This window comes from Anopheles cruzii, chromosome X (genome assembly GCF_943734635.1).
Source record: "Anopheles cruzii chromosome X, idAnoCruzAS_RS32_06, whole genome shotgun sequence".
In the NCBI taxonomy this organism is placed as follows: Eukaryota; Metazoa; Arthropoda; class Insecta; order Diptera; family Culicidae; genus Anopheles; species Anopheles cruzii.
In genome coordinates, this window is record NC_069143.1 from 8,644,747 (window position 1) to 8,671,048 (window position 26,302).

Below are 26,302 nucleotides of genomic sequence, written 5' to 3' on the forward strand. Positions count from 1 at the left end.
TCCCTCCGCGCCCCCCCTCGTTCGCGGACACACTGTTCGCTTCCGCCTTTCCCATTCGCGCCGGCCGCAAGGAGTGTCCGGCCAAAGGGTGAATCCGACCATCCTGGCATCCCACTCGTTCTTCCCCCCCCCCCCCCCCCCCCACTATCCCGCTGTCGCCCCTCGGCGCTTGCGTCTTTCGCTCCCACCGCCGCCGTGCCGTGAAGATGGAGGACGCGTGCGGTACCGGGAGGGGGGTGGAAACGAAGGCCAAACATATCTTCACACACTGTCGCCCGTCGGCGGCCACCGCTGTTCGCCGTCGCTGCCGAAAAACCGGCACACACACGTTCAGTGTTCGATGGACGATATAGATGGATACAAAAAAACAGCAGCACCAAATGAAAAGGGAGAGAGAGAGACGGAGCGAGAGAGAAAAAGAGAGCACAAGAGAGTCAGAGAAAGACAGAACTAGAGGGAGAGAGGGAGAGAGAGAAAGATCGGGAGAGAGAAAACGGCAAGCGTCGGACGATCGACGAGCGATCGTCCGCAGGATCCCCCGAGCGCGCGCGCGCGCTCCACAGGAACCAAAGGAACGACGAGGCGACGGGCGGACGGCCGGAGCGAAGAAGATCAGGGGATCCGATGGGATCGGTTAGAACACATCGGGACGGGGTGCGGCGCGGTGCGGTGCGGTATGATTGTACGGTGGCGTGGTGGGCGGTGGGGGGTGGTTTCGAAAAAAATAAAGACCGCCGGTGAGCTGCTCGAATGGATCAGTTTTAATTTTGCTATCCGCCGAAGGAGGCGGCACTTCAGACTCCGCGAACCGAGGAGCCGAATATTGCGCGCGCGCGTGTCCGTCCCATTCGTCTCTCGGGCGTGTTTTGTGCGGAAAGCCGAAGTGCGGACGTGCTGGTGCCCGTTTTTCTTGTGCCGGTTTGTTTAGTTTTCGTCCGCTGTGGAAAGTCACGTGGAAAGTCGCGTTCATGCTAGCTCTGGTGGTTTCCTTTTCGCGCTAGTTTTTCCCGTTGTTCGAGCCCGTACCCGGTTCATCTTTGCGACGTTGCTGGTTTGTTGTTTGTTTTTAATTGTTTACTTTCCTTGGGTTTTGTTTGGCTTCTTTTCTTCTTTCGTTTTTGGTTGAAGTTTGTACGTTTTACTATGTTTCTTGATTGTTTTGCGAACTTAACCCTTCTCATCTCCGTAAGCATGGCACAGCCCGTTCATTTAGGGCTTCGTTAGATTTAAGGTGTCAAGCCCGTTTCGCCGCGAACCAAAAGGATAACGGCCAGCTCGCAACAATCAACTCGGAAAAGGATTGGAACAGACAGTTTTAGTGCCAAGTCAACCAGCGGCTGCTCCGGAAGTCGGTTGTGTCGAGTGTACACTATTCATCCAGCGGGGCATTCCGGATTCCAGTACCCGGAGCTCCAGTTTCAGTGCCGAAATCGCCCCTCGGGTGAACTGCAATTCGGTGGCTCTCTGGTTCGGTCATTAGCGCCCCTTTAGGAAGCGTATTTTTGACAGTACAGTGCACTACTTCTTGGTTTGATGGGTTGGAGAAAAGAAAAAAAAAGTAACCGCCGCGACAACTGTGTCCTAAAGTCGAAGAAATTTTGCCGTGGGCCTCAACCGCGCTCGTTTTCTCTTCCAGCGGTTAGCGGAACAGGGGAGCACCTTTCTAGGCGCCTTCCTAACCAACCGAAAACGAAAAAAAAAAAACAACAGAAAAACACTGACCTATCCGTTCGACGAAACCGAACCGTGCCCGTGTGTGCCCGTACACGTAGTGTTGCGCCGAGCACCGACGGTAAAATAATTAGCACCCAACCTTATTCGCCTCTCAACCCTGCACCACCCACCCAACACCGTACGCTACCACCCAAAGCGCCCGGTCCATCTTCATTCCGATCCACCCATCCACGCATCGCATCGCGTTCGGCGCTCGCCGATCGATCGGCACCGCACACGCCCCGCGCAGTCCGCGCATAAATCGGAGCCGCGACGGAGTGCACCCGGCAGCGTGGAGTGTGTGGACCCCCGAGACGGACGGGGGCGTCGGCTGACGGGGCTGACGACGATTGATTAAAATTTCAGTCCGCGTCCTGATACCGACCCTGTTTCGACGGGCGCGTAAAACCTAGTATATTACACTACGGCCGTTGCATTCGGCCCCTACCCCTACCCGCCATCAATAAGCCTCCGCACCACCCACCCAGCCACCCCTACCCTGTGCGGCGGGCGGGTACTTTTAAGATGGCATCGGAACCGAAATCGTGCACTCAACTAATCGGTTCCATTTAATGGTGACCAGCGTTCGTGTGTGTGTGTGTGTGTGTGTGTGTGCGTGTGTGATGATGATGGTCACCGTGAATCGTTTGCACGTGCACACACCCCCACCGAACACCCCCCCCGACGTCGACTTTGGAGGGCTTTTTGGGGGGCTCTCGATAAGGGATGGCTCGATTTATGGAGCAGGGATTTTTGCAGGGATCGGAGTGAGCCGGCCACATTCACATCTGACGGCCCTTTGACGGCGCACCAAACCGTGGCTCCAAAACCCAAAAAAAAAAACGGTCAGACCAAAGACATGTGTCCAGACATGACTCGGCGCACTCCCTCGTTCTCTCTCTCTCTGTCTGTGTTTTGGTTTCTATACCGAAAACTTTCTTGCCTTGCCTTCTTTGGGGAAGGGGTAGCAGGGCTAATGTGCATCTTCTGCATTCCTTTTAAAACCCACAAAAACCACCCCAATCGTAAAACCGGAGAAAGCTAGAAACGCTTTCCGAAGCAAGTCCGAATAGCTTACGGTGGCGGCGGTGGCGGTGCTAGGCTGGGGGCTGGGTGAGTGGGGAGGGCTGTCCTCGTCCTCGTGTTGATTTGTCTGGGGGGGCACCAAACGAAGCCGAACAGTTTGTCACCCATTTGTCGGATATTTCTAGGACATCCCGCCAGAAGGCGTCGGTCGGGTCGGGTCGGGCGTGGACATTGAAATGCGAGATGCTTCCGGCCAACCCTGATGACGAACGAGGGCAGCGCATCGGTCTAAGCAAACTGTCATCCCCCACGCCACCACTTCCCCCAAAAACAAACACATACGCGAATCATCGCATTACGCAAACGTCTCCGTAGTTGCGTACCCCCGCGGGCAGGGGTAGGAGCAGCCAGCCGGGCGACGGAGATGGAGATGGAGGCTTACCAAGCACTGTCACGCACATACCAATTAGACGTCGGCATTAATTTGGAAGGTCTAGCGGGCTCTCGGTCACGAGTTTCTCGGTGCGTCACGCGGCGGTTTCTCAGTCAGTTCACTTGGCTGACCGTGTGGTGTCGTGTACAAGTGATGCCGGGCCGGGACGCACGCACGAGGCCGAGGTCTCAAGCGACTCAAACCGAGGTTTGCTCCTCCGCCAGGGCAGAGCGTTTGACTGCGCGTTCTTGAACGCTCCTCTGGAGGCGATTCTTCAGGAGTTCTCCACTCAGGGAGGAACACTGAAGAGGAAGCTGCGACCAAGAGTTGTGTTCTTGGGCCAGATCCCGGGGACACAGCCTGGCTGGGACTGGCTGGCGGAAGAAATGCGGAGGACACCAAAAAAAAAAACCACGGCCTGACTCGGAGGCCAAGCCGGGCGCAAATCCAATTGTGAAAAATATGACTTCATTCCCTGATGTCACACACAGTGCCGCCGCCGCCGCCACCGCTGGTGAGGTGAGCACCACAATAACAACGAGCTAAATGTATGCAAAGCTGGCCTTACGCTTACGTTAAGCTGGTTAGCGCTAACTTTAACGACTGCCTGCTGGAGGACACCCCGCCCTCCGGGAGCTTCCAGCTACTCCGCGGGAAGGGTCCGGTGGTCTCCTCCTGTTCTGGTATGGTCTGGTCTGGTCGGCGACCTAGGGGAAGTCTGTGTGCAGCAGCCTGTCGAAAGATTTGGTCTCCCTCTCGTTCCGGTTTTTGGGCACATTTTGCTTAAATCGGACGCAACCCGAGAACGGAGTTTGTATGTGTTTGTGTGTGTGTGTGGGGAGGGCCCAGAAGCCCCCCCCCCCCCCCCAACCCGCCGAAAAACTGAGCGGAAGAATGTAGAACTACTTCGCACCGATCGATGGCGAACCGATGGCGTTTGGCGAATTTGTATGATAATGAAGAGAGCGCGGGTATGGGGTCTTACCGGCTGCCCTGACCCGCGGGCCACCGATCAGGTCCGAAAGAATTTGCCGTTAGCCGGCCACACGGTCGATACCGTTGTTTTGCGGAACGATGAGATCACTGGCCCAAATGAGTTAGCCCAACGACGACGACGACGACGATGGTGACTTATCGCCCGCAATTGTCACCTAGGGTTCCCTGGTCCCGATCTCTGGATGCACGGAACTTCCGACTAGCGGGGACGCGTTCTTCCCCGGACGGGATGGGTGTTCTTCGGGGAGTTTGTTGGTCCCGACCGTCCCGGGACGGGTGTCGATGCTCGGTCGATCCTTGTGCGGCATCGTAGAGCAGGGCTTGGCCCGGGGCCCAAGAATTTATCCACTGCCCGGGGAACGGAAACCGGACACATTAAAAATGCTCCGCGAGGTTCGAGGCGCACCAACGGCGTGTCAATATTTATGAAACCAGTTCCGCCTTCGTTCCGCGTTCTGATTCTACTCTCCGAAAACCGCCGCCAATGTCGCCCAATGTCGTTAACATTATCACCAGCGGCACCAGGAGCAGCAGCAGCAGCACCATTGCCCTCATCATGCTCATCAACTCGGAGGGGCGGAGGGGCGGCGGTTTTGCTCAAATGCCAACAATATCGCGGCCTGACACATATGCCAGCGGGCTCCATAATGTATGCAACCCGATTCCCGGCTTTAATGTCAAATGTAGCATTCTGGTTCTTGGAGAACGATCGAGCTGGGCGAGCGTTATGCACGGTATGCACTCCCCCGGGGCGTGGCACACGGGCGCAGGCAAACAGCCAGGACCCTGACTGGTAAGCCGCGAAGCGAAGTGGTCCACAACAGAGCGTGTCCTTCTTGAGGTGAAGCGGACCAGGCGCTAAGCTGATCGTGCGAGCGAGTAGCTCGTAGCTCGTTAGGATCAGCTCAGCGAGGGCCAATGCAACTCCTTCCCCCCCCTTCCCTCTCCTTCTTCTAAAGCCATCAATCGGCTACAGACTTGAGAGATCTGGCGGTGACTAGAAAGGAGTGACGTTGGAGAGATCTTGTGGCATGTCCTCAAAGTGAGATAAGCTAAGCACTACGGCGATTAGGAGCCGACGCTTAGGACGACGCTCTGACGCTCTGTTGGTGCAGCAATCCCCCCCACACGAAGCACCACGGAACCAGTCTCGCGTACCGATCTGAAGATAACGAACTCTGACAGGCCTCTTCCGAAGATATCTTCCGACAAGATTATAACAAATATAGCACACAATAACGCAGAGAGCGGCACGAAACTCGGTCTCGGAGCTCTCGGAGGCGACCAGAACCAGAACCAGAACCCCGACGGCCAAGCACGGCCAATCCTGCACACACTCACACCTGCCGCGTGTGTGGCGCTTTGCAGTCATCTGTCTTCGACGCCATCGGGACCCGCACGATGGTTGACAGTCAGTCTCTCCGCCTCTCGCTCTGCTACTTTCGGACGATGGTCGTTAAAAGCCTGTGGACGGCGGGCAATTTAATATTTAAATATCAAACAAACATTGACCCATTCTCGTCAAATGGCATCTCGCACCTCTCCAGCTCGTTTTCGCCAGACTTCGTCGCCTTCGGTAAGCTCTGGAGAGGCTGCAGGCTGCATGATAGACCTTCCGGGTCCGGTGACTGGGTGGGTGGGTGGGGGCAGGTTGCTTGTTGCGTGAAAGATCACGCCGAAATTAGCATAAACTGTGAAGGCGACTCTCTAGCGGCTTATTTTATTAGTGGGTCGCTGGCCCGTCCTAATAATAATTGGTTCTCCGTGGCGGCCGCCGGGAGGCGTGGGTGATGGGGGATGCTCAGACGAGGAGATGGCCTCTGTCCGGGTGGGCTCGGGGGGGAGGAAGCTGGCGGGCTGGGTGAGTTTGTTGATTTCAGCTTTATTTATTTTGACTCATTAATTTCCCCGCTGTCCCGCCGGCAGCCACGCTAAGCTAGATGGATACCCAAAGTGACCTTGATCTTCCAGAGGTCATCGAACTGTGCGTGCCAGGCAACCGAGGTGGGTAAAAGAGCACACACACACACACACACGTACAGAAAGCTGCTGGGGTTGCCTACCCAAAGCTACCCAAGGATGACATTTCAGCGTGTAACGTGTGTAACCTTTGACGTTGCCTGCGAGATCGTGCGTTCACCTGAGCTGATGAAAAACACCATACGAATTCCTTGGCAACCCCCTAACTCCCGAAGATCGAATTCTTCTGGACACGCACCTCCAGCACATCTCTCTCTCTCTCTCTCTCTCTGGCTGCAGAACCCTGCCAGTTATCTACGTTGACAGCCCAGACTGTCAAAACACTTGTACCAGGGCGCCTGTGACATTCTGTTCTAATACTCTGCGGTTGTCCAAGAATCACGCTTTCACCTTCACTAGCGGCAGCCGCCGCACTGGGTGAACTGGTTTGCCGGCTGGTAGGGCTTCACTGATACCGATCACTGTCGATTGATTGATCGACATCGACTTCAAATGGCAACCCCACGAAAACTCGAACAAAGGAGCTGCGAACAAACAAATGCGAACAAAGCCCAGATTAAGGTGGCCTCAAGGTCACCGGGATCCCGGTGGTTCCCGGTCCGGTCCCCGATGACATTCACTTACCACCCCCCTCCCCCCCGGCCCCTGAGCTGTAAGTGATCTCGTTTGTTGATTTGCCATTTGTCGATCGCGGACGGTCCTGTCCTCTGTGTGTGGTGACCGTTCGTCCCTTTTCGGACCGGACTGGAGCGAATGCAGAGGGGCCTGCCTGCCGAGGGGGTCCTGCTCCGGTTTCTTGGTTCTTTGCCGGTTTCGGCGGTGGCGGCCAGAGCCACAATGGAGTTTGACATTTCGCCGCGCCGGCACTCGGCTGGATTAATTGGCGGACGGACAGGTTTTAGGAGCGTGGCCCCGTCGTGGGTACTCCAAATGTCGTGGCGGTCGTGTGCCATTTAGACGGGCGTGCGTCACGCATCCAGCGCTTCCTCTAAAGTCGGTTGTCTAGTTATCTAGGCTTTGCGGTTTTGTCATTCAAAATACGTAAACAACTTCAACTACAAACCTCATGATGGGGCGCTCAGGTCCTGTCACGCCACCAGTAATAACCGAGAGGTGAGCGTGTTTACTGCCAGGCGCTCGAAGGCGGCCCAAGAAGTGCGTGCGTTCTACGTGGAGGGCTAGCCACAACGCTGTGGAGGTTTTCCCGCATCAGGAACAACCGAAAAGAAGACAGCCATCGATGTGTTCTTAAGCCAGCAGCCACGACGCACGATATCGGCCGGACACTGTAAGTCGGCCGATAGATGGGTCGGCGGTGCTTGTTTGGCAACTGACACCAGCTGGATCCTAGCAGTAATCCAGTGCAGGAGCGGCGAACCTCGGACCTAGATATATGGCAAGCTCCCACCATAGACACCGCTAATGGTCTTCGCTCTTCTGCGACCGATATTGATTAATGGCCGTCTAGATAGCGCTATAGCGGGGCTACACGCGCGGTGGCTTAACGCCTTATCAGGTGTTTGCACGAACGACGACGACGACGGAAAATGGCAGCGGTATGCCAGAGCCAAACCCAGGCAATGTGATACACATTTCGGGGCCAAGGTCCGAGTCCGAGTGAAGAAGTCGGATATTTGTGTGGCAGCTGGCGGCACCGGGGAGCTCACTCTTCACATGATTAACGCGAACAGCGATAAACACTTCCGCGCCAAACTTCCAAGCCAAGGTCTTCCCGAAAGGGGGCAACTATCAGCTTGGCTTCAGACCACTCGAGAGCACAGCTTCTCCGCCAGCCGTCTGCGTGGGCTGGCGCGTCCTCGACGGCCACTTGGCAGGCTGATAACGCCGAGCCCATAATCACCACCGATGCGGGGGGTGGGCCGAGGTCCAAGTCCGAGTCCGAGTCCGGTGCTGTGTGCAGCTCAGTTCAGCACCACCAAGCCACCCGAGACGGCTGGCCTATTGGGAGTTGGGAGTTGTGGGCCTAAAACTGGAGTTGTTGTGGAGTCTGACGTACCTTGCGATCCGTGGGAGATTAATTGTGAACCGGACTCTAGTTTCGGCGCTAGTGGCGATGCGTGCCGGCTATGTGGCGTTGGCTATCTGGTGCTGTCTGGGCCCGCCGTCCTGGACCAGCGGTTCGGAGATCGGGTCCGATCTGGACGTGGATGGTAATAGGGGTTGCAGTTGCGGACGCATCCGCATCGATCAACCATCGATCAACCATCCCTCTCTCTCTCTTTCTCTCTCTGTGCCCCCATTCTCCCATTCTCGACTCCCATGCCCTCAGAGGTCGCTGCCGGAGAGCTAGCCAACTGTCTGGTGGAAACGGTGACGAGCGGCACGTTCGACGACTATCACCAGCTGGCGGACGTTGGGAACGAACCGTCGGAGCGGTACTCGGTGAACCTGAGCTTCACGGTCGAGCTCGGCAACCGGCAGGAGGAGCTGGCGGTGCTGCTGTCCGCCCAGGATCGGACGCGTGCCCATCCGGCGTACGCCCACACGTACGAGATGCGCCTCACGAACGTCTACACCGTGCTGTACCGCGAGACGGTCAAGCTGCAGGCGTACCACAGCCCGCGCGACAAGCTCTTCCCGGCCGAGCTGCGCTTCCGGTTGCGGTTTCTGGTTAGCCACGACGCGAACGTGACGGTGCTGGTGAACGACGAACGGGCGCCCCGCCCGCTCCTGGCCGTCAGCGACGTGCGCGAGCCGTTCGTGCCGCGCTTCGTCAGCTTCTCGTCGCGCATGAACGCCTACCCGGTGAGCTTCTACCTCGGGTGTGGTCTGCCGCGGTATACCGCATCCACGGAACCACCGGACGTGGACCCGGCGGACGACGGCGAACCACGGATGGAGGCGTTGCTACTGGAGACGGCTGGTCGCCAGGCCGCAGCCGCCGCCGCCTGCCCGGTTTGTCCGCCGCAGCGCTGCGAGGTGATCGTGAAGGCGTGCGCCGACCCGACGTCCGGGAACGGAAACGGCGGATTGACCGGTTCGGATCCGGAGCGCGAGAAGTACTACTTCTTCTTTAACCTGTACCTCACGAAGAACCGCGGCAAGGGCCGGTGACGCAGGTCTGGATGGTTCCCGCCGCGGACCGCGGACGCGTCTCGCTGTCTGTCAAGTCCGTGGCCGGACTTGGGTTTGTTTTGTGGCAATAAAGAGCAAACCAAATCGTTTGGCCATTGGATTGGGCCATTGGACGTGTCAGGAGAACTCAAGGGTTGAGAGGGGTGGGGGGTGTGGGTGTAAAAGGTTCCAGGGGAGTACTAGTTGGACAGGTGCCCGGTGTGCCGGATTAGAGCCCGTACTCGGTGCGCGTTGTTGATGTTGACATATTCGATCGTAGTCGACCTGTGTGTGTGTGTGTGTGTGTGTGTTGTTACCAGGTCACGACAGGAGCCGCAAGCAGGGAGCCACAAGCAGGGCCAGGCCACAGGGTAGTAGATGTCGCCTTTTGCGTACGTGAATCATACGGCGGACCACGCAGACAGTCAGTCCAGGGTGGCACAATGCCAAAAGGCAGCCATTATTTATGGATTCCGCTCACTGCGTTACCCCCGCCCAGGCGTTGTTGGTGTGACCTGCTGCCGCTGCTGCTGCTGCTGCTGCTGCTGCTGCTGGTGCTGCTGCTGGTGTTGCTCCTGTAGAGCGTTGAGTCGGATGAAACAAAAACGAACAGCAAAAAAGAACAAGGAAAAAGGGGTTGGCATACACAAATGTTCAACAATAAAAGCTGGCGGTGGCCGGCCGGGAGAGTCGCATGAGGGCAGGTCACATAGCTGGGGGGCACCCCCGTCACTGGAAAGGTCCTGTGTGAATGGACCGGCGGCGCTGTTGGTATTATTAAACACGGTGTTAATGTCGAGGATGCGATAACCCCCGGAAAGGATGTGTCACACAGGAGAGCGCGCGCGCGCGCGCACGTTGCTGAGGGAACAGGAGGGGCAGGGGGGGGGGGGTTAGCTGCAACAAAATATTGATTGACCCATTGACGGTGGCGGGGGCAAAAGGGCACCTTTGCGAGAGAATCTTCATCTCCGTCCGCTACGGGGCAGGAGATGAAAAGGTAAAGTTTTAACCTTTTACCGGGCGCGATGCGCGTTGGTCAGTCCCCGGTCCCCGAAAGGTCAGCTGGACGTGTACCCCGCCCTGAACCCTCCCCCCACTCCCCCCACCGCACTTCCCCTTCGTCCAGTCGGCCTGGACCTGGGGGGACATCTCTGTCGTCGATGTCGTCTGGCTCTGTCTGCCCTATACGGGTCCAGCGAGTCCCGGGAGCTCCCGGCGGGAGCGGCGGCGCGGGCACGTCGGGGAGACTCTTAATAACTCTGCGCGTGTGTGTGTGTGTGTGCGTGTGTGTCTGGTATGTGATGCGCTGAATGGTAGCATCGGTCGGTCATCTTCGGTAATTTCCTTGACATCATGTATCCCTGCGGCGCCGTGGCGTTGGGGTCGCCGCGCCTGCAACGCCGTACACGTGCGTGAGTGCGTGCGTGTGTGTGTGCGTGTCACCTTTCACGAATTGGACGAGCACTGCGGGCCTCAATCTCAAGCTACCCTGACGGATTGACCCCGATAGCGACCCCGTCACTAGCCAACTGGGGTTCCGCTTATCGCTAGGAGCTGGTCCAAGATGAGCCACCTGCCCCACAAGGACACGACACGGGAATGAGGAATGCGCCCAGAATGCGCCTAAGAGGGTGCTAATCGATCTGGCTGGGAACGGCTTGTCGCCGACTGTCAAATTCTTCCTCGAAATGTGTTCCCCCGCAGAAACGTGGTGAAGTGGTGGTGTGTGGTATGGTGGGTTGGCTTCCAACCCCGGCCCCACCACCACCACCACCACCACCACTGGCTTCCAAGCCCGAACCTGGTCCGGGCTCGCCTGGCCGATGCCCTTTCGAGCAACAATCAACAAAGAGTCCGGGTCCGCGGGGCGGAGGCTTCTGAGTGCTGGGGGCCCCAGTACGTCCTTGGCATTTAGTGTCGCGTTCTGGGGATTGCGTGCGTGCCGTGCGCTGCAACAAGATCGTCGACGGCCGTCGCACCGTCCCCCCGTCCCGCCATCCCTTCCTGGCGCGCGCGAGAGCGCAATTCCTGCAAAACAACAAAAACCTGGTCAGAAATGCATCACAGGACAACACACACGCGGCTAGCACGAGGCTTCCGTTTCTACCGGAGGTGCTGCAGGAGGCGGCGGTGGTCCAGAACGGGGTGCGGACACACACTGCGCTCGTTCTTTCCATTCCCCTGTCTCTCTCTGTCTTTGTGTCTTTCTTTCGCACGCGGGGTTTGTTCGTCATCTGTAGTTTGCTCCTAGAATTCGGAGCGCGATCTCTGTGGCCTTTTGGACTCCCGGCCGGCCGGTCGGCAGGTGATGCAGGTGTCTATGGACGGGGCGGCACATCGTTGTGGCCCCGGTAAACAACACACTCCGTGAACCTTACGCTGCGATCATTTGACGGAGCGCTTCGTTTGTTTGTACACAGAGCTGAGGTTGACAGCCATCGCCATGCGGTTATTTTGCGGAACGCCGAAGGATGCTTGTTTATGGGGTTCAGACGGGGTTTTTATCGAACTTTAAGGCTGGCCACGACTGGAAATCGCCGCGTCTTTCTAAACCAATGCGGTCTTGTAATCCTTGCTGCTTTCGGAGGCAAAAACCGAACGCTAAGAAAGAACCAAACAGCGCCGCAGAAAGCAGAGACGGGCATGAAACAAAGTAGCGGTCCACGGTACTTTTGGGTGGTTCGGGGACTTTTGGGGAGTTCTCCCTGGAGCAGTACCGTAGAGGATGGCGTAGCCGGGCTTTAAGTTTTCATCATTTTTATTTGTTATTTATTTTATTTTTTTTCAATTTATTTTGATAAGCTCCCAAATAGACAGATACATCTAACAATTGTGTGATTCACCTTGCACTTCACTCGAATCCTAAGTCCACAGCCTGGAAATTTGCAAGGCGTATCGTGTGTAACACGAAGAATTACTTTGAATGGCCGGACTGTACTTATGCCTCGCCTCGTACATTCTAGCATTTGAAAAAGGGTCCGTTTCCTGTTGAAAACGCCTTCTGGACCGTCCCCTGTCCCTGGTGGGCATCAAGTTTCAGGTCAACCTTCTATATTAACGCGTTTTGCAGGTCCAACGAGCATTCACAGTGTGTGTCCGTGTGTCCATAAAAACTAAAACGGGCAACATACGCCCTTCGGCGCTGCTGCCTGTAAGAAGGTGACCATCCGAATCGGGCCATTCTCTTCGCCAACGTGGGCACCACGCGACACTCGTTGACATTCCGAGCGAGTCTGGTGGGCGATGATGTTACCGATTGACCGCGGACTGCGAGGATCATATTACATGGGCAGCTTTAGTAGCCTGACCTCACACAGATACGGCCTGAGTCCTGGATTGCTATAGTGTTTGGTGAAAACACTTTACTTAGCATGATACGTCCCTCTTTCCATTGTCGTTCTACATGTTCCCAATGTGGCGACGAGCTGACTGACAGGGATGAACAGGTGACCGAAAGTTCGAAGTCGCTATGAGCTTCACCTATCTAGCGTTAAAGGATAACAACTAACAACGACATAACGGAGGAGACGATCCACGACTTGAAGGCTGTCGAACTGTTGATTGACTGTCTGGATGTGGTACCTGACGTGAACCGATAAGGAGCAAAAGTGATTAAATGTCAGCCAATAACGACCACGGCAAGAGCTCCCCTTTTCGGCATCAGTTCCGCGGTGGATTAGGCCAGATACAGATACGCGAGGCGCTGCTGCTTTGATTATCGTTGCTGTATTTGCGTTTATAAATATAAAATACTAGAATCTGTTTCCGAATCGGCACACGCCAAATAGAGAGGGTGTGTGTGTGCGCGCGTCTATCTACTGGGCACTAATTAAACGGACGCTCCGGAGTGCTGCTGCACCAGAGGTGATCCCGAATGTAAAGAGGAGGCCAACGACCCCGATGCCAAATACCAAATACGGGGATTCAACTTTTCTGCTATCGAGACTAGCGAGCTGCTTAGAGGGAACGATATGTTCTAGGGAAGGGATATGTGAAAAGAACGTAGAGGAACGGCCCCCGGTTGGGTGCCGTCGGCTCAGTTACGGCCCTGGGCCTGGTGTGACCCCCCTCCTGGCTGCCGCTGTTGGTCCACTGCCGCTGCCTCCGTCGCCTTAAAGTTCTTGTCGTTTTTGCTGCTCAGGTAGACGTTGAAGTAGAAGAAGTACTTCTGCTTCTCGCCCCCCGTGGACGTCGTGGCCCCGGATCCGGTCCCCATCAGCAGGTCCTTCGAGGTGTCGGAGGTGCACGCCCGCACGATCACTTCGCACTTTTCGGGTTTCGGGCAGACCGGGCAGGACAGGCTTTCGCTGCTGTCACTGCCCCTGTCAGATGTGGTGCCCCGCCCGGCTGTACTGCGATCCTCTCCACGCTCCCGGTGCCCCTCCTCTTCGTCCTCCGAGGTGGGCAGTCCGTCGTTGCCAGCGTCGTTGCCCTGTTGCCAGAACATTGGCACCTCCTGCTGCTCGTCCGAGTGTTGGTTCGGCGCGTACGGATCCGACGGTGGCCACGGACCGGACGGCAGTGCTCCGTCGCCGTCGGCACAGCTGAAGTAGATCGTGACCGGGTAGGCGTTCATGCGCGACCCGAAGCTGATGTACGACACCTCGATCGGGGTGCGGTCGTCGTGCACCGCCAGGATCGTTTGCTTCTGGAGCACCGGGATGGCGACGGTGATGTCGCCGCTGCGCGTGATCTGGATCCGCAGCCGGAACTGGTCACCCGGGAAGAAGCTGAACGTGTGGCTGTGGTGGGCGGACATGCGCAGCGTTTCCTTGTAGATCACCGTGTACACATTGCTGACGCGCACCTCGTACGTCTGCCCGTAGTCCGGGTGCTGGCGGGACCGGTTGGCCGCGGACAGCAGGATCGCCAGCTCCTCCTGCATGTTGTGGACCCGCACAAGCAGCTCCAGGTCGACGATGTGCTGCTCGGTGCGGTTGTTGCCGATCTTGTCGATGTCGAAGTACTCCTCGTACTGGCTGGTCGTCGTCGTCGTCCGCTGCTCGCAGCTACTGTCACCTGCAAATCCACGACGGGTCAGACGGGTTTTCTTCTGACAGGGGGGGGGAGTCTGTGCGAGCAAGCTTACCGAGGCGATTGGCCGGCGTGCTCTGGCCGGTCATGGCCCGCGCTTCTTGGTCCAGTCCCAGTAGCACGCCCAGCGACAGCACGACCCAGCCGAACGACGGTTCCCTGCCAACCCGGTTCATGGCGCCTGCAATTGAAGAAAGACACGGAGAACGGGGTTTGCTACATTTTAGGTGATGAACTCGAGCTCCATCTCTCCATCTCTCGTCAGATGGACTCGCGTCCGATGTGGACACCGATTGCCCGGATGCTGGTGGTGGCCGGGCTGGCTCTGCTGGGTGGCGGAGGCGTGCGCGGCCACGGCCGGCTCATGGATCCGCCGGCCCGGAACGCGATGTGGCGGTTCGGGTTCCCGAACCCGGTCAACTACAACGACAACGAGCTGTTCTGTGGCGGGTACGCCGTCCAGTGGGAGCAGAACGGGGGCCACTGCGGGACGTGCGGCGACGCGTACCACTTGCGGGCACCGCGCCCGCACGAGACGGGCGGCGAGTACGGGCAGGGGATCGTGACGCGCCGCTACGTAGCCGGGCAGACGATCGACGTCGAGATCGAGCTCACCGCCAACCATATGGGCCGGTTCGAGTTGCACCTCTGCCCGGAGAACAGCTTCCGCGGTGCCGCGCCCCAGTCCTGCTTCGACCAGTACCCGCTCTACCTGTCCGGGACGCGCGAAGTCCGCTTCCACATACCGCCCGAGTCGGGCAAGAAGGACGTGTTCCGGTACCGGGTCCAGCTGCCACCGTACGTCACCTGCGTCTCCTGTGCGCTGCAGTGGGTCTACTACACGGGCAACATGTGGGGACGCTGTGACAACGGTACCGAGGGCATCGGGTGCGGCCGACCAGGTAAGTCCAGCTCCGAAGCCCCTGTCACCCTGCCATCTGCTCTAAACTGCTCTCTCTCTCTCTCTCTCCCGCCCTGCAGAAACGTTCCGCAACTGCGCGGACGTCAGCATCGTGTCCAACACCGGTGGCGGCCGGCCACCCCTGTTCACCGCTTCCGCCAACAATCCGTTCCTGCTGTACTACCGGGACTTCCGCGACCCGCAGCCGGACAACGTGTACCCGCTGATCATCCGGTAGGTTGACGCGCGGCGGAATTTCCGGTTCGCACGGAGTGGAGCTTCCAGGAACGAATGTTTATTTCTTTCTTTATCGTTCGGTTCGGTTCCAGGGACCAGGTGTGCGTACCGACCGCGGCCTACCGCAGCTTCATCGGCATGGATGACTGGTGCCAGAACAACTGCCTGCGCTACCCGCCAAACTGCCCGGAGATTGCCTGTCACTGCCCGTAAGTAGCACCCGCCAATGGTGGGAAGAACTTTTCGCGGGGCGCTTCTTACCACCTGCGGCAACGCACCTGCCTGCCTGAAGCACTGATGCTCGTTTGCTGGTCCACTATTTTGTGATTCGCTTTCTCTCTCTTTCTCTCGCTCTCTTTCTGTCTCCTTCCCGTTTCGTGTTGCAATGCGGGCGTGCGCCCAAAAGTCAAACGTGCGAAGCAATCGGCGAAATAGCGGGACAGGAAGGTGCAGATGTGTACTGCCTCGACCAGTGTCTCAACTTCAAGTCGGCCTGTCCGGCCGAAAAGTGCCGCTGCTACTGAGCCGCCGCACCGTACAATCACAGTACAATCACCGATGCCCCAGTCCCGATTGCGATAGCTAAAAACGCCGAGCGACGACTCGGACGACGAAAACCGACGACGACGACGACGACGAAGGCCCAATGACCAGCGAACTGTAATGCAGCACTCGAAGCCCCGGGGAGAGCAATCGGAAAGGTGTGCGCGACTCTGCTGCTGCTGCTGCTGGTCAACCCCTCAGAGCTTGCTACGTGGTTCGCCGATCAGCGAGCCAGCTCCTGCGGACCAAAACATCCTTCTTCGAGATTCAATCGAACGACCACTTTGTGTGTTGTGTGTCAACGAATGTTCGAAATGTTCAGTTAGTTCAGTTGCTATTTTGTATTAATTGTATTTGTACAGATTCTCTAGACAGATGGCCAGAGCCAGGCAAACAGACGAGAGCGCTCAGGAAAGCAACTCCTTGTTAGAATTTAGGCGACGGTAGGACACTAGTTGAAACGAAGGTAGCTACAAAAAAAAAGAGTAGGCAACGGAAAGCGATGCGGCGGTCGTGGTTCACCGCGAGAAAGCAACAGGATATGCTTGACTGGGATCCCCCGGCGAAGAGCCTCTGCACTGTATTATTATTTATTATTACTAGGAACGGGCAAAGCCTTACGAAGCACCACACCAAGCTCACAGTTTTGCGCTCAAGTTGATCAAGTCGGAACAGCGAGGATTTTCCGCAGCCTTATTTTCCGGTAACTAATTGCCCATTCCTAAGTAATGCAATGCTTTCGTTCAGGTTCCTCCAAAACAGGCATCCGAAAGAATGAATCATGTTCGGCGTCAACTCGGCTATTGAAGGGGCATTAAGGCCCAACGTGACGCATGCCCAAACCACGTAGTATGCCGCAGTGGTGCGGCGTTCGTTTGCTTCGTGTCGATGATGCTGCGGTACCTGCAGCCCACGTGCCTCCTCCTCCGGCACCGATACAATTAATTACATTTAAGTTTTGCTGCTTTGCTTCGTCGTGTTGGTTGACTATCGTGTCCTTGCGCGCACACGGTGCCACGCTGTCCTGGCGATGGCGGTTCGTACGTCGGCGGGCCTAAAAAACAGCAAAACAAACAGTAACAGTGGTCCACAGAACATGACCGGCGGCAATGCAGTTCGTGCGGTGTGCCCGGTGTACTCATCCGGAAGTCGTGGACTGGACCCTTAACGACTCGAATGATACACCACGCTTGGCGAGAGAGAGAGAAATATGATAAAAATAAATAAATACACACACACACAACACAGTCACGCACGCAGTGTCTTGTCTGATTTGCAACGTCTGACTTATAACATACAGGTTGGGATTTATTGGAATTACAGAGTTGGAGTGATAAAAGAGAAAGGAGAAGAGCCTCTAGTGCTATTGTGGCTGCTGCGGTTGCTGCTGCTGCTGCTGCTGGTGGCGACGTCGGGAGACATTATACGGATGGCAGGTGTCGGCACGGCGCAGCACCTCCGCGTAGGACAGATCGAGCTTCTGTAGATTGTGCAGGTGCTGGGATGCGGTCGACGGCGTGAACTGGACGATCTCGCTGCCGTCGTCCTCGCCGCCGGCCAGCTCGGCGTAGCGGTTGCCTGCGTAGCTGGCTGCCCTGCTGCTGGCCGCTGGCTGGGGTTTGTGGCTGCGTTCAGTCGCCGGGGTGGAGGAGGTGGCCACCGCCGCCGCCGCCGCCGCTGCCGATGGCGAGAGGGATGGCGATTTGAGGCAACGGTTGTAGATCGTCATCGTACTGCCGTCCCATTTGGTGGTCGTCCGCCGGCCGGAAGCCGGAACGCCCACACCCACCGATATCGGTGGGCCACCGCCATCCTTGTCCGGGTTCCACGGCCGGTACCGGTTCTTCCGCCCGTGGCTGCGGGGTGTGGTTTGCGGTGCGATAGAGGCCGCCGGTGGCGCCGCCACCTGTTGGCCGCTTGCGTCGGCACCGGGTGGGGTGCGATGGCTGCGTCGGCGACGAGAGCGGCGCTTACTTACACCCACCGCCACCGAGAGGTATTCGAGCGGGAGCGGCAGTATGCCTGGCGTGCCGGCCTGCTGGCCGACTGCGCTTGCTCCGTCCCCGTCTGCTTGGCCTGCCGCACCGGTAGTCAGGGTGGCCGACGATTGGTGCTGCTGGCGCGCCATTTTGCGGCGCTCGGATTTGGTGATACACTCGGACATGGCGAACGACTGTTCGCTGACGGCGGACGACGTAGTGGTGATGAAGCTGGCGGTATCGTCCCCGTCCCCGAACTCGCTCGGTGGCTCCTCGTTGGCCGGCGTAACCGGTGGCACCCGGGACGCCGTCAGCCCGACCATCGGCGGCACCGGCACTGGCACCGATGGGGCCGGCGGCTTGGTATCGTCGAGCAGGGGCAGCTGATCGCCCTCGTCCCGGTTCTCAGCGGCGCGCTTCAGCACGCTGAAAATCTCCCGGAACAGTTCGCGGTGAGCGGGGCTGAAGCGGAACCGCGAGTCGATCGCGCTCTGGTCCTCGTAGATGCTGAACCGCCAATCCTTACCGTCCGCGATCGTGCACAGGAAGTTGCGCGGGCTCTCGTCCGTCTGCGTGGCCTTGTTGCTTACCTCGTCCGAGTAGCCCGAGCTAGCGGTCTCCGTCTCCGAGTACTCCGACTGAGGGGCGCCTTTCGCGGGTACGGTGGCGACGGCGGCGCCAGTGACGGCGGCGGCCGTTGGCGGCCGCTGCTCGTCCGATGGTCGTCGCCGACTGTGGTACGCCGAATCGCCCATCAGCGGTGGATTGATCTCGATCAAGTAGCGCGGAGGATCGGCAAAGGATCCCCTGCTGGCGCCACCACCGCCACCGTTTGGTAACTCCTGTGGTTGGCAGCTGTCGACGGGCGTGTTGTTGCCGGAACCGGTGGCAGTCTTGCGTACCGCCGGAGCCGGCTGTCGGTGCACCTCGAGCAGTGCTTCGTACTTTTCCACGAGCTCCCGGTACGGGTTGGCGGCGGCACTGGCGCCTCCCGACAGGTCCAGGCTGTCCGGTTTCGTCGGTGCGAGCTGCTCCAGCGGTGAACCAGTCCCCGACGTTGCGCGATGGTTGTGAACAGATGGTTGAAGAGGGAAACGACAAAATGGAACGAAGACTATAAATAGATTTCTCGGTCATTTTCCTCCAGAGGCCAACAGTTACAAGTACTGTTTCGTCTTTTTTTGTAGCGTTAGTACGTAGATTACATGCAGAAGGTAGTCGGTTTTCTATAGGGACGCTTGCGAATACTACTTATCCGGCCGAGGCGGCCTTGGCGGCCCCCGCAAACGGTCCCTCAGATATCTACGGCAATGAAAAATATTGAAACTGACAGCTCGAGCCGGAGCCCAAATAAATAATACACATAGGAACTAACAAAAATAAAAACAAAACATAAAACAGAAGGAACAAACCAATTTAATATAATTTAATACAAGGATCTCTGTGGGCCGCCTTCGGGCCCACAGGCCTTCAGTTCTTTACCGCCCACAAGTCATAAAAAAAGCCGAAACCCACCATTGTGCCTGTCGGAACTACTCTCGTCCAGGGCTTCAATGCCTAGGATCCCTAACACGTTAAACAAATCGCGGCTGGCTCGGTAAGCTGCCGTATTAAGATTTATACAGCGCTGAAACGATAGGTCCGCTCAGAGAGGGATGGCATTGTCGTTATCATTGGCTGTCACTGTCAGATGGGTAGGTTCTAGCGGTTACGGTTACTGATCTGGCATATTAAAACACTACAACCTTAATGCTGTGGTACCGCGCTTACGGAACTATGGAATTTGTACACGAACAGGCAGTGCGCGACGCTTGAGCCGCGCGCTCTGTCCCTCAAAACAAAATTGCTGCCAACTCCCGGGGGTCAGCTGGTGGCCGGTGGTTGTTAGTGGCCTGGCCTGGTTTGTTTTAGTTTGACTTTGAGTCCTTAACCGCTACTGGGATTCGGTTGTGAGGAAGGCGAGGATTGGAACCGTGTACGAATGACTGTTTTGCAACTCTCTCCGACTGATACGCCCAGCAAAGCATTACATTTACGGCCGCGAAACCAAATGGGTCACAGCCGGCCAAATGAGAATGGTGCTCCGGCTGCCTTACTGATCTCTGCCGATTGCGGCCGAACGGGGTGGCGTGGCGAAACCGGGTCGGGAAAGTGAAGCCGCTAACCCCTGCTAGTTACAGGCAGTTCAGCTGCTCGTAGCTGGGTGTATTAAGTAACTGGTGAACGAGAAGGGCGGGCCTATGGAAAAAATTGAGCATCCATTTGAGGATGGTGAACTTTCGGACTACGGCTAGCCACAGTTCGAGCAAAAGTTTAACTAGATTGATGGGAAGCTCGTGCAGACTCTTGGTCGAATGGGTACAGATTGGGCAACACTTTGCCTACAGAAGACGAAGAAGATGAAAAGAGAGAAAAAACAAAACAAAAAGAAACGGAAAGAGTAAGGAAAGTGTAAAATAACACACACAAAAATAACGAAAGGGGCAGCGTAAGTAAGCGACAAACATCACACAGTACAAAACAAAAAAACAAATACACATACTCAAACGAATGAATGAAAGGATACAACAGCATCGTAATGGGGGCATCTATTGGGAAAGTGTGGATAGCGAAAACGCTAGAGGAACCTACGAGACACACAAGAAAGACTGAGCGAAAGCAGAAGAGAGCAAGAAAGAGACAGAGAGAGCGCGAAAGAGTTGTTTAGTATGCATGCTTCTTAAGGAAGCTGCTAGTTAAGCGAAAAACACCCCATAGTTTGGAAGAGGGGGATGCAGTAACTAGACAGACGACAAATAAACACCATTACCACCGTCACCAGTCGTAACTTACTTAACAAAATGATTGCTACAAGCACTAAGACCCTTCCCGCATGCGAACTACTTTTCAGAGGGTGCTGAACTCTCCACAAGTGCCACAAATGCAGATCAGACAGGAAAGGGTTCTCCGTACCCACTACGTAACAGGAAGTTCAAGCGTCTAATATTAGCCAAAGGAGTTATGCGCGTCCCATCCACTACATTACAAATCCTTAAGCCTCTTTTCCGTCCCACTTTCTGCCATGCTTTTGGTGAGCGACCAAACGCAACGCATCGGCAATATACCTGAATGTTTATCGACGACCGGTACATCCGTGGCACGTCGGAGATCTCGATGAGGTCGATTAGGCTGCGGTCATCGTCTTCGGTGCCGGTGATGATTGAGTCCCCATCCGGACGATCCTCGAAGCCCCGCAAACACCTCGTGCACATTTGCCCTTGCCTGACCAGAAAAAACGGGCAGAAACGTGAAAAGGAGGGCGCGTCACTCGCCTACAGGCAACTTACATAACCTCGTCCAAAACCGACAGCTCGTGATGCACGGATATCATCTCCTCGGTCGGGTGCACCTGCATCAGCTTCTTTTGGAGCGCTTGGTTCTCCTGGGCGATGGCTGCCAGCTGCTCCTCCAGCTCGACCACTTTGCTCTGCTCGAGCATAAAGCTTTTCTGCGTTCGCTCGAGCGCCTGTATCATGCGGATCACCTCATCGTCCACCTCATCGCTGCCGCGCTGCAGCTCGTCTAGCTCGATGTGTCCTCGGTCAGCTCGCACTTCCGCGCCCTCGTCAATCCCGCTCCCTGGCCCACTGACGGCGGAATCGGCGGATGGCAAATACGGACCGGAAGGCTCCACCGTGGGCATCCGGTGACCCTGAGAGGCAAAAAACACCTGGGCATTATGGGCAGACCTTCCTAGGATTGCTTTCTACGCAACCTACCGCCACGTTGGCCGTCTGTTCTGTGTCGCTGTTCCGACTGGCGACGGACCCGCTGCGTTTGGCATTTAGCTCCACATCCCACTGGACCGGCGCGTTTGCGTCCGGCGACAGGGTGGCCGATCGTTCGGTTTTGCTGCGCCGCTCTGCCTGTGCCTGCCTGCGTACCTCCTCGAGCGTCCTGGTCAGCTCCTCCACTTTGGTTTCCAGGCTCTCGATATTGCAGCATAATCTGCAGGGACAGAGCAAACCGAGGGCAAGGTGTGGTAAGATCATACTCACAGCGCCGCACCAGCGCCGACTTACTGTTTAACGTGCTTCTTTTCCGCCTGGTACTCTAGCGCTAGCTTGTACTTGTCGCGCTCCAGGTCCTGGATGCTCACTTCCAGCTGTTCGTAAATTTTCATACGTGAATCGTTCACTTCGCGCAGCGCGCCATTCTGTTTCGTTAGGTACTACGGGAAAGAAAAGAGCAGCGGGAAGATTAGCCAGACCGCAAGACCGCAAGACGGTGCGTCGCTGGGTTGCTTTTGGTCACCCCCGTACACTGCGTACTTCTATTTCCTGCACTTGGTCCTCGATGACGCTCTGATGGTACTTGAGTGTTGCCTCCAGCTCCTTGTTGCGTTCGAGCAGCGTCTTCCCCAGTTCGGCGGCCAGTTGCAAATCTGCCGATTATCGAGAGAGAGAAAGACAGAAATGTGAAAATAAGAAACCAAAATAGGCGAACATACGGAAGCAGCAAGCAAAATGGCTCGTTTGGGATATTGGCGTGCACTGATATCAAAGGGTGGGTTTCTGGTGCAATGTTAGAGCGGCGTGGCGGACAGCGAACGTCGGATACGAGTTCAGCGTAAGTATTTGAACGCATTCCGGTTTGGAAGTGTCCTTTCCCGAAGCCCACTTTCCTGTTTAGTTACTCCTTGCTCACGGCGAAAAGTCAGGTTTCTGTCTCTGGTCTATTTACGCCCCGGTTCGGGGCGCTTGAAGAAAACCGGAAAATGGATCCGCCCTTTTCCAGTGCGTGTTTTGGCAAAAATCTTCCATAGAAACCATGGATGAAAGCTCGGACTCTCGGCAAGAAAAGCATTCCCACCCACGTCCATTTGCCCCCTGTTCTTGTCATTCGTTGTACGTCGCGTCGCAGTATTGGGGGATGTAAATGTACGCCACGTATACTCGAAGGTCCTTAAAGGACGAGCAACTAGACACCCTTTCAAAGCACTGGTCGAAGCGAATGGCGTACTATCCCGGGTTCTGCTAGTATACTGTGAGCATCTTCTTCATCTAGTACACCGAATCATGAACCGAATGTGTGCTCCGACCGATCGACCGTCCGAAAAGAGGTGAAGCAATTGGAATGCAAACAAATAAAACCAAAACACACGTACCTACACACACACACACACACATACATACACACACAGGCAAAGGCGTAAAACTGTTCCAAACTGAGGTACCCCCGTGAAAAATCGCACACCGCGGGAAAGAAAACACACCGAAAACGGAAGCCAGCGAGACATCGGACACCACGCGAAGGGCAGCGGCAGCAGCAGCAATCGGCAACTTACCGTCCAGCATATACTGGGAGCTTTCGTCGACGAGCTGCTCGTCGAACGAGTCTTTCGTCCCGCCGCCGCCGCTCATCGTTGGGAGAGTTTCGGGGTGAAGAGGGTGAATCCGAGAGCCGTCCGACGGTTGGGTGAGGTTAGTGGCACCCCTTCTTCACTAACCAGCTGATTTAGCTGCCTTCGAAGTGTGGCTGTAGCCCGTTTGCCTCCTCCTGGCCGACACACCTTCTACCGGTATTGTTCCGGTATTGAGTCCGCCATGTTAGTACAACGGTGTGTTACAACGGTGTGTGTAAAGGTCCCCCGCCGGGCGCTACTATCACACGGTGTTTGGCCACCGGGGAACTGTTCACTTGCCTGGGGTGGAACGAAGGTTGGTAGAGCAAAACGTGGTGATAGTGGAGCAGAAGATTCGTGAGGATTTGCCACTGCCCCGAGAGCAGCTGGGCAGCTGGGCAGCTGGAATGTGGAAGAAGGAATGCACGGGGCATCCACAGGGAGGTAGGGGACCTAGGCGGCTAGGCGATTTTGCGCTCCGGCTGGCAGTATCGATTGAAGATCCAAGCTACAACCGACCTCTGACACGAAACAATTCAAGGTCTTTCCAGATCGTTCCCTCGACGGTGAGTGTGTGGCGTCCAAAGGGGGAGGTGAGGAGTAGCGCGTTGGTGCGTGTATTTGTGTGAAGAAAAGAGAGAGCGAGAGAGTGAGGTAGAGATAATCAATAGGAACGATAAACTACTCGAATGATTCCTGTTCCGGTTCGGGATAGTCAGGCTGCGGCGCGGAACATATCGAGAGGTTTGGGGTTTTTGAGCAGCTTAGTGATATAGCGGATGATTTCATTTAGTACAGAAAGTTCCCTCTATTCTCTTTCTCTCTCTCTCTCTCTCTGTCGTTCACCCAAACACACTACATTTCGTTTTGTTTCGCCTTTGGTTTTGCTCCATTCCAATTCCAGCAGCCCACAGCCACCGGCAAGCTGATCCTTGTTCGGTTCCACTGTTTTAATCAAGCGGCTCTTGCAGCGTTCGGAGACCTAGTTCGGTGTTCGGAGCTGCAGCCTCGATGCACCTCGATCGCTCGATTAAAGTCGACACGAAAACAAACTTTTCTTTTCTTCGGCGAACCAGTGCAAAATAGCAGCCAGGCGTATCGACTGCATCGATTGACCACCGCGCCGTTTGATTGTGTGGGCTGACGACGACGAAGACGCTTTCCAATTAGCTTAAATCACACTCTAGGGCGGTGCGAGGTTTTTGCAGGCAGGACGCACTGTGGCACCCAGAACAGGGATCGAAACAAAACGCCAACTAAAACGCCAGCAGGAACACAGGAATTGGAAGGCGAAGATGTGACTCACAAACGCTACGACTCACGCAGCGTGGTGAAACCTAAACTGCTACTGCTCAGCATACGAGACACCGCACAATAGAACACAGATTTCGAGTCGCAGTGTAATGTCCTGCCCTTTTCAATGGAACACTCTCTCACACACACACACATGTCACGTCACGAGTTACACGCAGACGCACGAAGTACGCAAGACAAATAGGGGGATATCGAACCCTCGACCCTAAAGGCCACAACCTGGCAGAAGTGCATCGTGAGCGGACGATTGGCTACAGTATAGTGATGATTTCCCGGCCCGGTTGATGAGGGATTAAATTTACACACACACACACACCTAGAGCAGACGCACACAGCACCAAGGGACACCAATAGTTCACCGGTCCAAAAGGGATGTTTGCTCGTAGTACGTCCGTACGTAGTGAAGTGCACATCCGCTTGCCCCAGCCGGCGAAAAGTCCTGCCTTGTAGCCGCCCTGGTGTACATGGCAAATGGAATAGGCATGACCCGGCATGACTCACAAGAACTTGCATATTGGACCCCCAAACCCTGGTGGCCCTGCGCTTGCGGTTCGTTTTTTTTCGATTTGAAAAGTTCCACTGGTGTCCGCCAATTTCTCCGCGTGGAAAGACACCGAACCGCCTATTGAAAAGCGCCTGCCGTATATTGCGGCAACATACAACGCTTTAACAGGTTGAATTACCAAAGTTCGCCCATCAGGCAAGGGTTCATACATTTCTCCAAGACATTTTTACTGCGCAGTCCTTTTCTCTAAAATAACAAAACAGAAATAAAATAAATTTTGGCACGGAAATTCGGAGATTTTTTTTGGTGTCATGAAAATTGGACTATTTTTTCAATCTGTTTTATACTTTAACTATTACTGTATAGTCTTCACTGAGATGCGGCATCATAAAAAGGCGGAAGACAGGGCCGTCTGTAGATTGCTGTGTTTGAATTGATAATAAGCGTAGATCAACCAGTGTCTTCGTTTTGCGGTAAGGTTTTGCGTACACTTTTTGCGCTGGCCATATTTATATACAATCTTTGTTTCATCAAACGGTCGTAGCAAAGTGTGCCTGTTTAATGAAAGCCCCGGTTAAAACAGGAAACTGCATAGTTCAACGTTTTAATACATCACTAATCGCTTATCATTTCAACGGCAACGGTTTTGTATATCGAGATGTATGTAACAAAAAAACAAGCTTTGTTTTGAGTTGCCAGCCGTATGTGAACGTATGTAAAATTTAAACATACACATGAACAAACGAAACGCTTCTTTAAGTTGCTAAAGTAGGCCGGTGAGCCTTTTTGGAGAAATAGATCTCTGCTTCCGCAGCTTATCCGCTTCCGGACCGCATTAAAACACTCGACAAACACGACAGATAATTTGTTCCCATATCGGTCCCATTAGGCACAGTTCGAATCATTCAGTGAAATACAAAAAAAAAATGTTTTTTTTTTTCATTCAGCAACTGCCCTTGACGGCAACCGAGGATTCATCGATGCACAGCCAGGACGAGACCATCAACATTGATGAGTGGCTACACGTCAAAACAATCGGAAGCAATCGGCGCTCAAGAATCGTCGATCGCTCAGCCCGCTGATCTTGCTGACCTTGTTTGAATACTGAACGGATTATTGGATACCCTGCGTTGAGTGACCATTTTGGGCCTCAGCGGTCCCCCGAACATTGTGCAGGCAC

General features: G+C 55.6%; 4 protein-coding genes across 4 annotated transcripts; 2 read left to right on the forward strand and 2 right to left on the reverse strand.

The window, feature by feature from the left end:
* Window positions 1-8,117: 8,117 nt before the first annotated feature.
* Window positions 8,118-9,340, forward strand: LOC128269212 (uncharacterized). The gene is made up of 2 exons (XM_053006616.1): window positions 8,118-8,319; window positions 8,439-9,340. The coding sequence occupies exons 1-2, from the start codon at window positions 8,223-8,225 to the stop codon at window positions 9,221-9,223; spliced, it is 882 nt and encodes a 293-aa protein (XP_052862576.1). The 5' UTR covers window positions 8,118-8,222; the 3' UTR covers window positions 9,224-9,340.
* Window positions 9,341-13,012: 3,672 nt separating this feature from the next.
* LOC128279123 (uncharacterized) lies at window positions 13,013-14,436 on the reverse strand. The gene is made up of 2 exons (XM_053017847.1): window positions 14,316-14,436; window positions 13,013-14,245 (listed from the first exon to the last, which is right to left on the reverse strand). Exons 1-2 carry the CDS (start codon window positions 14,434-14,436, stop codon window positions 13,263-13,265), a joined length of 1,104 nt encoding a protein of 367 aa, XP_052873807.1. The 3' UTR covers window positions 13,013-13,262.
* An 89-nt stretch (window positions 14,437-14,525) lies between these two features.
* On the forward strand, window positions 14,526-15,922 carry LOC128279134 (uncharacterized). Its single transcript, XM_053017858.1, has 4 exons — window positions 14,526-15,162; window positions 15,242-15,395; window positions 15,491-15,607; window positions 15,805-15,922. The coding sequence occupies exons 1-4, from the start codon at window positions 14,526-14,528 to the stop codon at window positions 15,920-15,922; spliced, it is 1,026 nt and encodes a 341-aa protein (XP_052873818.1).
* A 1,349-nt stretch (window positions 15,923-17,271) lies between these two features.
* On the reverse strand, window positions 17,272-24,674 carry LOC128278319 (uncharacterized). Its single transcript, XM_053017029.1, has 8 exons — window positions 24,626-24,674; window positions 23,247-23,603; window positions 22,231-22,343; window positions 21,982-22,130; window positions 21,679-21,907; window positions 21,247-21,611; window positions 21,025-21,181; window positions 17,272-18,948 (listed from the first exon to the last, which is right to left on the reverse strand). The coding sequence occupies exons 2-8, from the start codon at window positions 23,320-23,322 to the stop codon at window positions 17,305-17,307; spliced, it is 2,733 nt and encodes a 910-aa protein (XP_052872989.1). The 5' UTR covers window positions 23,323-23,603; window positions 24,626-24,674; the 3' UTR covers window positions 17,272-17,304.
* Between the last annotated feature and the right edge of the window lie 1,628 nt (window positions 24,675-26,302).

What these genes read in the sequence shown, in the direction of transcription:
- LOC128269212 (XM_053006616.1), top strand. Translation starts at nt 8,223, where the DNA reads ATGCGTGCCGGCTATGTGGCGTTGGCTATCTGGTGCTGTCTGGGCCCG. An exon ending in GTCCGATCTGGACGTGGATG is followed by an intron (nt 8,320 to 8,438) that starts GTAATAGGGGTT and finishes CCATGCCCTCAG; the next exon opens with AGGTCGCTGCCGGAGAGCTA.
- LOC128278319 (XM_053017029.1), bottom strand. Translation starts at nt 23,322, where the DNA reads ATGAGCGGCGGCGGCGGGACGAAAGACTCGTTCGACGAGCAGCTCGTC. An exon ending in ACCAAGTGCAGGAAATAGAA is followed by an intron (nt 22,131 to 22,230) that starts GTACGCAGTGTA and finishes TCTTTCCCGTAG; the next exon opens with TACCTAACGAAACAGAATGG. An exon ending in GAAAAGAAGCACGTTAAACA is followed by an intron (nt 21,908 to 21,981) that starts GTAAGTCGGCGC and finishes CTGTCCCTGCAG; the next exon opens with ATTATGCTGCAATATCGAGA.
- LOC128279123 (XM_053017847.1), bottom strand. Translation starts at nt 14,436, where the DNA reads ATGAACCGGGTTGGCAGGGAACCGTCGTTCGGCTGGGTCGTGCTGTCG. An exon ending in CACGCCGGCCAATCGCCTCG is followed by an intron (nt 14,246 to 14,315) that starts GTAAGCTTGCTC and finishes GTGGATTTGCAG; the next exon opens with GTGACAGTAGCTGCGAGCAG.
- LOC128279134 (XM_053017858.1), top strand. Translation starts at nt 14,526, where the DNA reads ATGGACTCGCGTCCGATGTGGACACCGATTGCCCGGATGCTGGTGGTG. An exon ending in CATCGGGTGCGGCCGACCAG is followed by an intron (nt 15,163 to 15,241) that starts GTAAGTCCAGCT and finishes CCCGCCCTGCAG; the next exon opens with AAACGTTCCGCAACTGCGCG. An exon ending in GTGTACCCGCTGATCATCCG is followed by an intron (nt 15,396 to 15,490) that starts GTAGGTTGACGC and finishes GTTCGGTTCCAG; the next exon opens with GGACCAGGTGTGCGTACCGA.